Source organism: Bactrocera latifrons, unplaced genomic scaffold (assembly GCF_001853355.1).
Source record: "Bactrocera latifrons isolate USDA-ARS-PBARC rearing strain unplaced genomic scaffold, ASM185335v1 scaffold_61, whole genome shotgun sequence".
In the NCBI taxonomy this organism is placed as follows: domain Eukaryota; kingdom Metazoa; phylum Arthropoda; class Insecta; order Diptera; family Tephritidae; genus Bactrocera; species Bactrocera latifrons.
In genome coordinates this window covers 1,555,371-1,566,980 of record NW_017537279.1, presented here as the reverse complement: position 1 = coordinate 1,566,980, position 11,610 = coordinate 1,555,371, and the positions used below count along the sequence as shown (strand labels likewise).

At 38.8% G+C, this 11,610-nt stretch overlaps 1 protein-coding gene across 1 annotated transcript; it reads left to right on the top strand.

Annotated features, from left to right (window-relative positions):
* The first annotated feature begins 406 nt into the window (after nucleotides 1-406).
* On the top strand, nucleotides 407-1,127 carry LOC108975094. Its single transcript, XM_018943362.1, has one exon. The coding sequence runs from the start codon at nucleotides 563-565 to the stop codon at nucleotides 953-955; it is 393 nt and encodes a 130-aa protein (XP_018798907.1). The 5' UTR covers nucleotides 407-562; the 3' UTR covers nucleotides 956-1,127.
* Nucleotides 1,128-11,610: the final 10,483 nt, after the last annotated feature.

Below are 11,610 nucleotides of genomic sequence, written 5' to 3'. Positions count from 1 at the left end.
TGAATCGAAAAATTCGATAGCTTGGTTGGGATGTTCTAATGGATCCAGCATATGCATGTATTTAGGACCTGCCACCAAGGTTTTAATGCCTGTTCCTATACATTTCCTATGGCGAAAAATTTTTCTGAAGAGAACTTTCAAGATAAGTTTGTGAAAATCGACTGTTCCAGTTTTTTGCTCATAGAGAGAGGGTATTGTCACTCCCATAGACTTTCTTTACAATGACAAAAAGTTTTCGAACAAAGTGCTACATATTTCACTTAATTCGGTTCATTTTAAGTTTGCTAAGTCCTTCAAGTTTTCATGTAATGAAAATCTTTCAAATAATCTTACTTAGCTAAAACTTAAGAAAATTTTGAAGTTGAAAACTCAAATCGTTTGGCTTTCAACTTCAATTACTTGTCAATAAATATTTTCCATATAAAAAAAAAATTAAAATATAAATCAAATAAAAAAAAAATATTTGTATTTACAGTTTACCAGTCAAATTAAAAGTTCTTAGCGATACAATTAGTATTGTTGTATCAAAGATCGCCGGTCTAGTCAACAACCGAAGTGTGAAATGGTTAAGACCTGTTGCGTAAATACGCCCAAACAGACAGCGACGTCGGCGACGGCCGCCAAAGCTTCGTACAGCCGAAATGCATTCATGCATTTTCTAAGCGAATATCGGCGCGTCTGCAATCGCCGATCGCCGGCATGGTTGACCGCCACAGAAGCCGGCGAGGTATGGTCGCGTATGCCACTTAATGATAAGTACTGTTACATTGAGGCCGCACGCAATGCTGGCTATGTGTATACGGCACGTGATCGTCGCATGAATCGTGTGATGCGTCATCTGCGTAAGTCGCTGACAGATAATGAACATCGCGTCAATTTGATGGAACTCTCATTGGCCGTCAAGCAGATGCAGTTGTGGAAACGTAGAACGCTGGATGAAATGTGTCGATGTTGATGCACTTTTACGGCTGCTCAAATACGTTACAGGAAGGGTTGTCAGCAATGTTAGTAATCGTATGGGTCTTGATGTGTATGTTATTCGTTAATGTCTCGTCTTTTGTGTTAAATGTAAATTCAACGTTGTAATTAAAAAGGGAACGTCCTAAATATATATTTTTATAAAATAATTATATATTAAACTACAAAGCCTGGTAATAACAAAAATTAAAGAAATAATTTTAAATATCTGTTAGTTTATGCTTCATAGTTGTTGATCCAACCGGTGCAGATTGTGATATCTAAACTTACGTCAGGTGAAACGTCAATTATTTGTGAAGTTAAATATTCCTCGACCTAGGCCTAGGAACTATCTTATATTGACGAAGCGTTCGGGCCTGTAGCAGATCAGTTAAGTCCTTTAATTTGTATTCTCGAAGGATTAAAATATCCTTGCTTCCATTGTCTCCTCTTTGAACCACGTGATGAAGTTTATCAGCACAAAAAGTTTTATCTGTGCAATCGCCGATAATTTGTCAATAAAGACTCGACCTACAGTTGCATTTCGTTCCTATAAAAATGCTTTGCATTCGCATAAAAGATGTTTTATATTCTCCCACAATACTCCTATAAGTCGGGGAATTTCTGTCAATTAGACAGTGACCTCTTAGTAACCTATAACAGGAGTTTTTCGTCATTCTTTTTGAATTTTAAGTCAGGGGCCCTATTCTGTACCTCGATTCGTAAATGTATTATATTCGAAATTCGGATCTACTTTATAATTTGCGAAAGTTGTACCACCTTGTGCCAGAATAAATACGTACAATTTTCGTTTTTGCTTTCTACAACTCAAAAGCTAACGAATATTTTATTCGAGAATTGGCTTGAGAATCCGAAAATCGAGTTACGGAATATAAAAAATCCGAATTCGAGTAAATTTTGTTTCGAATCAAGTTACAGAATAGGCCCCCAGCATATTCGGTCCTTATTCCATTCTTTCCACGTTTGTCTACAAGTCAGATATTGACTCCAACAAGACTCAGCTATATTCATAACATGTTTGTGGTTTAAAAAGTAGCCAGAAGCAGATAAATTTCTATTTTTTCGGAGTCTAATTGTGGGGTGGTGTCTGCTCTGGCTAGTTCATTTGCTTCATAGTTAGTGTTAGATCCACTAAGCGATTAAAACATTATTTCATTGTCTTTGACGAAACCCTAAGTGACTTTAATGATTTCAAAGCCGCTTGGCTATCTGCATTTATAAATATTTACTTTTTTGTCAGAGCAAGATGACTTTCTTTAATTTTTGTGAAATTCGTTTGGAAGTCACTACAGTGGCTTGGTAGACTGGGCGATGTTGGTTTATAATTTTTCTGAAAAAACACCATCTTCCAACTCCTTCGAACATTTCAGTTGTGAACGAAACGTGGTGAACCGGCGCAAATGCTGTCTAAACTAGAATTTACGTTAAGGAAATATTTGCCTTTGCCAAGCCTTAATTCACACCTTTACGTTGACGATTAGACTGTCTGAAGGAAGTAAAGACCTAGAACTTGCCAACTTTGACTCAAACGTGGGGAATTGTGGACGAACAGACAATGCCAGGCAACACATATCGATAGGGACTCGTCAGATGCTTCGGGAGCTTGTTGGGATGCTTTTTGATTTCAACTACTAGTCGGTCTGTGGCACCAAGTGATATCTTGCTGTATCTGTCTATGTCGAATAATTTTGTTGATGATATTCAACTGAATCGAAGCTTTTGAAAACCGTTTGTTTGATTACAAATGAAGCAATCCCATCTTTCTTCTAAAGCGCGAATACCAGAACGGTACAACTTTTTATATTGTGATATCAACCAAGACTCAAGCCATTTTTGGCTGTCGTCTTGTGAGTGGAACTACTTCTGAGTCATACCACGTGTCAACGAACAGAACAAATTATAATCGCACGGTGCACTATCTAGGGAATATGGCGAGTGGAGTGGGACTTCCCATTTAGTTTTTTTTCTAGGAAGGTTTAAACGTTTTTGGCAACATGAGACCGATTGTTATCATGCAGCAGAATCCCTTTTTCGCAACTATCTTCGTATTGAGGTTATAAGGAACTCGAGTTTCTTGTTGCTGAATCATTCCCAGTGTATGTAGTCGCTTACAAATTGCTTGCGGGCGTTCGACATGAATCTTTATTATTCCCAAAACCTCACGTTCGCTTCGCTCAACTTATGGATAACATAGCCGGTCCATGGAAGGAACTATTTGCATATCTTGAGACCCAGTATTTATTATTGAACAATACTCAAATGAATATACCACGTCTTGCATACAGTAAATAAAATATAGCAACCGTAGCTGAGAGTGTATAGGAAAACTGTGGAGAGTCGAATCGGCGCCGTTCGCAGCAGCTGGGACTGACGAACGGAACGATTTGGCACTTTTTACGTCGAAACTTAAATTACAAACGTACAAAATACAGTTTGTGCAAGCCGCTTGGGCTCTTGAAAAGTTCGAAGAAGATCCGACGTTTTCGAGCCACATTTTGTGCAGCGATGAGACCCATTYCTGGCTCAATGAGTACGTAAACAATCAAAATTGCCGAATTTAGGAAAAATGGCAAACTGAAAAGATTCAAGAGCTGTCATTTCATCCAGAGAAAACAACACTTTGGTTTGGTTTGTAGGTCGGTGGAATTTTCTTCATCTTCTTCATCCTACTTCTTCAAAAATGATGCCACTGGGAACGCAATCGCCAATGGTGAAATATAAGCTTGTGATCTCGGCTATTATTTCAAAAAGTCAATTAGTGTGATAACAGACAGTTTCACTTTTTCCTTTGGGGATATGTAAAGCTTCGATTCAAGCCTTGGAGAAAAACATAACGAGTGGCATCCCCAGTTACCAGTTGACATTCTTGAACGAGTTATCGAAAATTGGACTCAACGGATGGACCAGCTGAGACTTAGCCGCGACAACATTTGAAAGAGATAATCATCAAAAACCAAATACCAAGGAACGTTCTTTCGAACGATAATAAACATTCCCTATTAGATTTGCGGTTTCTGTGGTTTTTCTTTAAAAAAGTAGAAACCTCGAAATCGATCACCTTTTATATGACACAACAAACGATGGCTCTAATGTACAAACGCAGTTTCTTTTTCAAATGTTTAGGTTAAGTTTTTAATTTTTTGGATATATAATATCAAAGGCGATCACCACTAACTGCTGAACGACTTTATATTAAACTTTAAAAATACTTAAAATGCTGTTCTTTTCGATCAATTTCAGCTGACGCGCCACAAGTAAATCCTTGCATACGTATACAAGGTGTGTTCAAAAAGTATTGCGAATTTTGTGTGTTTTTCAAAAATTATTTATTTCTTCATGAATATCTATTTTGTCCCCTTCAAAGTAATCCCCATGAGATATTATACACTTGTGCCAACGGTTTTTCCAATCTTTGAAGCATTTCAAAAAATCCTTTTTTTATCTGCTTCAGCTCCTCCTTCGATGCCGTCTTTATCTCGTCAAGAGAAGCGTAACGTCGTCCTTTCATGGGTCTGTTCAATTTAGGGAACAAGAAAAAGTCACAGGAGGCCAGTTCTGGGGAATACGGTAGCTGCGGCATCATTAGTGTGTTGTTTTTGGCCACAAAGTCGTGCACAAGCAACGATGTGTGAGCAGGGGCGTGGTGCAAAAGCCAATTTTTGTCACATCTGCTCGGTCTTCTGAGAACACTTTGTACCAACGATAAACGCTGCTTCGGTCCAAGGTAGCTTCTCCGTATGCCACAGTCAACATTCGGAATGCATCCGCGCACTTAATTTCGTTTTTCTATTTTTTGAATAGGTAAAAATCGAAGACGATCCAAAACACGTGCAAGCAAAGCAGCTGTCAACAATTAAATGAACAYTYRAAATGGCCGAGCTTGTCGGCATAAGTGAGAGACATGAGTACCAACATAACGCCACAAAAAAWTCGAAATTCGAATATACGTAACCCGCGAAAATTCAAAATTCGCGCTACTTTTTGAACACACCTCGTRTATACTCGCAGACATATTTGTGACGATGTTTGTACGAACATTGTATAGTTGTACGCAAGCTTTGGCAAATGTCTTTCGTTATGTAATTTCACCCGAACGCATGTGGAAATTTTGTTAATTTTGCATTTTTTGATGTAATTTATTGCCACATGATTTGCGTGCGTACGAAGGCAACAGCATGTGGCATGTCTTCGCTGCWYATATGTACATACTATATATGTATATTCGTACACATTTTGGGGCACATCTTTAAGCAACGACCGTCAACTGTATAACGGGCACGTAAGTTAGTGCGTGCCACTTAAATTTCATGCAACATATTTTGCATTTGCATTTTTAGCTGATTTCCCTCTCGTTTCCGGTTTCCGGCTGCCTAACGTACTGCGTGCGGTGCTCGAGCACCACAGGTGCCTCCTGTGGCAGTTGTGACAAGCTGTAGTGAATTTCTATAAAACAGAAACGAAAATATTTATTCCACCACATTCGGAGCGCTGCCGAGCTGCCACAGGCAATGATGCAACTACGCAATATGGCAACAGCTCGTTTACCGCAATTTTATCCTTTTCTCAGTTTTGCTGCTGTGTGGCAGCTGTGCGCCACAATGGCAATGCAACAGTCTCTGCGTCAGCGCAAAGGGTAGCAAGTTGCAAGTTGCAAGTTATGTGCATTGCTGTCAAGTGCTTTGCATTTCGCCTGCCACATTTAATTTGTTGCTTAGGAATTTCATTATATTCTGCATTGTTGTTTATTTGATGCTTGCCACCTAATCGCTTTACCTTCATGCTTGCAATCGTTGAAAAGGCATATTGATTTCCATTTCAATCACTATGTATGTGAATTCAGGTGGGTGCGTGATCGAGCTATACACTGGCAAAAGTTTTTCCTMATAGCTCTAGCTTTACTCGGAAAATGCTACCGTTAAACCGTTTACTGACTGAATCACTCTAAAGCCATCGTTTCTTCACTAATTAAAGAGCTTTGGCTTAATTTGACCTTGACCTTTTATTGCGTTTCGGTCCCAAATAGTGGAGGCAATGTGTGTTAATGTACTTATATGTAGAGTTAAARCTCATTCAGTCATGACCATTGTAGCGTCTTACGGAAGTGGCTTCTAACTGTAACAATTGCGAGACTGATGAACTTGGTGGATCAAGTACTTAAGTCTTATTAGCTGCAGAATAAGAATGAGTAGAAATTCCGCAGCGTTCTTATTTCGRTTTTCCTGCTGATCTAGGTAAGCTCTGTCCAATTAATACTAATTTTGCAGWCGCTGTGTTCTTCTGGTCTAGAGTAAACCTTATAGTGTCTAGTGAACATTACGATCTTAGTTTAAGTTTTCACAGTTATGGTTCTATCTAGGGTTAAGATCTATCACCACGAGATTTTATTTATCTGGCTTCAGGATAGTCTGTATATCACTCCCAGTCTCTTGGACACCACACAATATTTAGTAAACCATACTAATAGACTGCCTTCTTTGTTCAGTGGTCCGTAGTTGCTTGCATCAATGTATTCTAATGCAACGCCTCAAGTTTTGAAAAACTTGCAAAACAGAGTCTACTTCAAAAATACTATGGGGTACTGGTGACGGTGAACACACCAAAAAGCTTTCACTTTTGGGAAAGAGGGATCTAAGTAACATTGTAGCGGTATTTATCTCTAAGAATTCACCTCCAGAAACTAGGTAAAATAGAATTGGCAGACCGCAGAGCTTGCATAGATGATGAGGAGGCGCTAGAAAATTAACTTTGCAACTGCTTAGCCTACAGCCGTTTGAGACGGGATATCTCAACAGGCTTTCAATGTTCCAATTTAAAAGATATTTGCAAAGTTTGAAAAGAATCAATTATTTTATCAAATCCACTGAGTTTCTAAGCAGAGCGTATGTCATATGGTTACAGCTACAGGGAAAGTGTAGGGACTCCCACTAAAGGTAATGTTTTGGATCTAYGAAACCGTAGTGAAGCCAATAATGTTCTATGGTGTCTGTTGGCGGTCGCTCGAAAAGGTTTGAACGTGTTCAAAGAGCGAGTCTCAAAGGCACTTCTGGTCCGCTGTGGACTGCATCAACAGTTGAACTTAATGATATTTTATACCAGTGCATTGGWGCGAGTTGTGCTCTAAGCCTCAATGTTGCTGGGAAAATGAAGCGGCCTGAGCAGAGGCACGCTGAAATTCTCTCCTCTTTCAAATGCATTTCTGAAAACATGGATGACTCACATACCATAGGGATGGGAGGAGTCACTGAAATCGTCGAGTTAGCCAGAGAAGRCATCCTCCATTAGCATCTTACGTTCTTACACCGAATATTTGGAWCTTGTGTGAAATTAATAGGTTTTGGCGATTGATTAACCTTTTGCGACTACGAGATTCTTCTGACCTAGAGTAGGGTACATGAGGTCTATTGAGCTACTTGTTTTTAATTCCTCATTGAAGTCTTCCTAGGGGAAGATACACTACTGGCTCCTACTCTCAGGATAGGGCCAGAAGCATGTATTGCAGTGGGGTCAAAAACCTCGTCATGCCAAGCTTCTACTGGGAGAATCTTTCAAGGTTAAAGGAAATTATCAACCTGCCCTGGAGCAAATACCGTCTCCTTGTCGCGCTCTATACAGGACACTTGAGGTTCGAGAAGTACTTGTTCAATATAGGCTCTATCTCTTGAAAAAACGGCCGGTTTTGTGATTTAGAACAAGAAACTCCAGAACACCTGATTCTGAATTGTCCAGAAATTTGCATAAGTAGGTTCAAGGCCCTAGGTTCCATCTATGTGGACAGGGATCACATGACTTCAGTCGCCCCTGCAGGCTTTTGGRACTGTTCATTATGTTGAACCTTTTTTGACCATATGTGATATAAAGGAGGACACAACAGACTACAGGACGCAGTGCAAAGTCTCAATTTAACTATACATCTAACATCGATTTCTTAACCTAACCTAACTTGATTACCATCGAAGAGCATAATGCGACTTTCTTAACGATCAAGCAACCGGCACAGTGCTGATTATTTCCCATTCAGATTTTAGATAGAAAAATATTCTACAATTTGCGGTATAAGATATCCATAATACCCGAACTTGTGGGCTGTTAAACTGGAATAAAGCATTACCCGACTCCGACAAAAGTAAGTTTGCAATMAATTTGTCCAAGAAACCTGAACTTAATTTAATAGCTTTTGCAGACTTAGGGAATGTCAGACCTTTTGGCACTTTTCGTTTACTTTAAAGCGAAAAACTTTCTGACATCCTACCTARCCAGCAAATTCTTCACTTCGTACGCCTTTGGATACCTTCATATTGTTGCTGTTACTGTTGTAATTGTCATGTTGTTTTTTGGTGGATATTTGTAAACAGGAGCAACGAGGCGGCGCGTCTTCGGGCTTTTGCAGCTTTGGCATTTTTCGGCGGCATCAGTATTCTGCTCGTCATTCCAATGGAAAAAAAGGCAGCAAGAACGAAGGACACGACAAAGCAGACGTCTGCAGTTATAACCTGTGCATACGCCTTGAGTGTTGAAAGCTGCCGTCATTGTGTCGTTGAGCTGTAGATATTTCGTGTCACACTGCTTCAGTGCGGCCAGGGTCAGCCTCGAAAGCGTTTTATGATTTTATTTTTGTACTTTTCGTTTACACATTTTTTATGCGATTGCTTTGGCTGTGATTTCAACGTTTTCTCGCTGTAAACTTTTGCTTTTGTTTTAGTTCTAGTTCTTTATAGTGTCTTTACTTAAATACAGCCGCAATTTTAGTCGTACTGMCAAGCGGTACGAGTGCTAGCAATAACACGAGCAGCGTACAAAGCAAATATTGGGTTKTGGCAATATGAAATCTAACGGTATATCCGACAATGCAATGACAAAGCGAAGCTAAACAAATTTGCCATTGCAAGAAAACAATGAGTGTTAAAAAGTTAGTAGGAAAAAGAAGAAAAAGAAGAAGCAGAAACAGCTGAAGAAGAAAAGAAAGCAGCATTGAGCAGCAACTTGACTCATTTATCTGCGTCCACTATACGAAACTTTTAAGAAGGGCTTTGTGCTTCAACGTCGCTTGGTCGTACAAGTGTACATTGTGTACACATGAAAGGGAAGCAGACGAGGCTAGTCTGCGCACACACAAGTGGCGGATGTGGATTTTTGTTTGTGTTGGTTTGGGTTGGGCGAAAAGTAGCGCCGAAGAAGGCAATGAAGCTTTCATGGATAAAAGACTTGAGTGCAATTCTCTTTGTTATTGTGCTTGAGGGCTCCAAGGAATTTGTAAAGCTAAAATGAATTTCAATTTGGTGTGAGTGTAATAGAAGTATATGAGTACAAAGCGAAATGGTGGTGAAGTATGAAGTTGGCGGAAATTAGGCTCGAATATGCGCGCATTGATAAATTTGTTTCGAAAAAGCTAAAAAGTTAATGGCAAAAACATTAGAAGATGGAAAATGGTATTTGTTTTTGATTTTTATTATATAATTGCTTGTGGACAAAAAAAAAAAATATTTTTTTTAAAACTCTAGTGACGAAGCAAGTGTTCAGTGTTACAACTTGTGATGATTTACTCATAAACGCCTCACCGTCCATATGTCTGTGTATATACGAGTGAAATACTCAGTTTTTGAGATATGAATCTGAGAATTTGCAAATTTTATTTTCTTCCCAAGAAGCTGCTTATTTGTTGGAGACGTGAATATCGGACCACTATAGCATATAGCTGCCATACAAACTGTCCTCTCAAAAACAAGTTGTGGTACGAAAAACTTTTTTGGTTGACAAGATATCTTCATGCACTTTGGTACAGATTATTATTTCAGATAGTGCTATAATAACCAAGAAAATTGTTCAAATCCAAATACTATAACATATAGCTGCCGTACAAACTGACCGATCAAAATCATGTTCTTGTATGAAAACCTGCTTTATTTGACAAGATATCTTCATGCACTTTGGTACAGATTATTATTTCAGGTAGTGTTATAATGACCAAGAAAATTGTTCAAATCCAAATACTATAACATATAGCTGCCGTACAAACTGACCGATCAAAATCAGGTTCTTGTATGAAAACCTGCTTTATTTGACAAGATATCTTCATGCACTTTATTACAGATTATTATTTCAGGTAGTGTTATAATGACCAATAAAATTGTTCAAATCCAAATACTATAACATATAGCTGCCATACAAACTGACCGATCAAAATCAGGTTCTTGTATGAAAACCTGCTTTATTTGACAAGCTAACTTTACAAAATTTTGTACAGATTATTATTTCAGATAGTATCTCAGTACCCTAGCAAATTGTTCAGATTGGAATGCTATAGCATGTAGTTGCCATATAAACTGACCGATCATAGTCAAGTTGTTATATGAAAAACTGCTTTATTTGACAAGATAACTTCACGAAATTTGGCATAGGTTATTACTTTGCTCAGTGCTACTATCTCCAATGAAATTGTTCAYATCGGAATACTATACCATATAGCTGTCATACAAACTGACTGATCAAAACCAAGTTTTTATGTGGAAAACTTTTTTATTTGATTATTTATGATTCTTTTATTATTAAAAATTAAGGCCAGAAAAGTCCGAAAAATGCCAAAATATTTACTTATGGTACTAAACGAAAACAAAATAAAATTTTATTCATCAAATTGTCATGTCACGTATACGCCACGGGGTACACATGTCTGTGCCATATCGACACACGTATGTACATAAGTGTATATTTTTGTTAAAAGAAAAGAGCTAAAATGATGCCGATGAGTTAAACAGAGCGCAACGAAAAGTCAATTCAAGTGGATTTTATTTTTAATAGCATATTTTTCAAAGYAAACAACAACAACAGCGCTGGCAGCAACAAATGCGCACGACCGTCGCATTTGTGCACACACGCAAACAAACACAAACGCCACAAAGCATAAACAGTTATGTGCAGAAAAATGTTGAAGCTAACGCTGACGCGCACGAACGTACGTAGATAAAATCAGTGTGCGGAAAATTTTGGAACGCAAGGAAGACACCGACGCTGACGCTGATAAACGAAGTTTGAAGAAAATACGCTGAACATGGCAATAAAATAAGTCGAATGAGCAGGATGCTAAAGATGAGGAGCGCCGGCATTATCTGATGAATARGCCGCAGTTGCAGCCGCCTCCATTGCCGTCGACTTAGTTGCGGCGGCAGCGGMGCTAAGCGACTTCCGACAATGATGACAAGGGTGCTTTGCTGCTTCACTGACTAAATAAAATTGGAATTTATTACTTTAAAGCGGGCGCAACATGAGCGCCRCGAAACACACATACAAACATACATACCATATATGTATATACATATGTACATATATATAGACATACACAAGCATATGTACATGCAACGAATGGAGGTACACGTTGTGCGGGAGTGGGGAGCCACGCACTAGCAAATCGCCGTAGATAAGCAGTAGAAGAAGCGCTGTAAAGCGCAGAAGAAAGGATTTGCAAATTTATGTGCGTGAGATTAAATTGGCGCTTGAAGTTCATCGAAGGAAATTGCAAGCAAAAACGCTGGCTGCCTTGGCAATGAAGTTGATTTAAGTGAAAGCGGCGGTTTTGCAGTAATTTGAAGACATTTTCTGTAGTCGTTGAGCAATCTGCAAGTAAATTAGATTCTACAC

Excerpts from the sequence above, each read along its gene's own strand:
- LOC108975094 (XM_018943362.1), top strand. The coding sequence starts at position 563 with ATGGTTAAGACCTGTTGCGTAAATACGCCCAAACAGACAGCGACGTCG.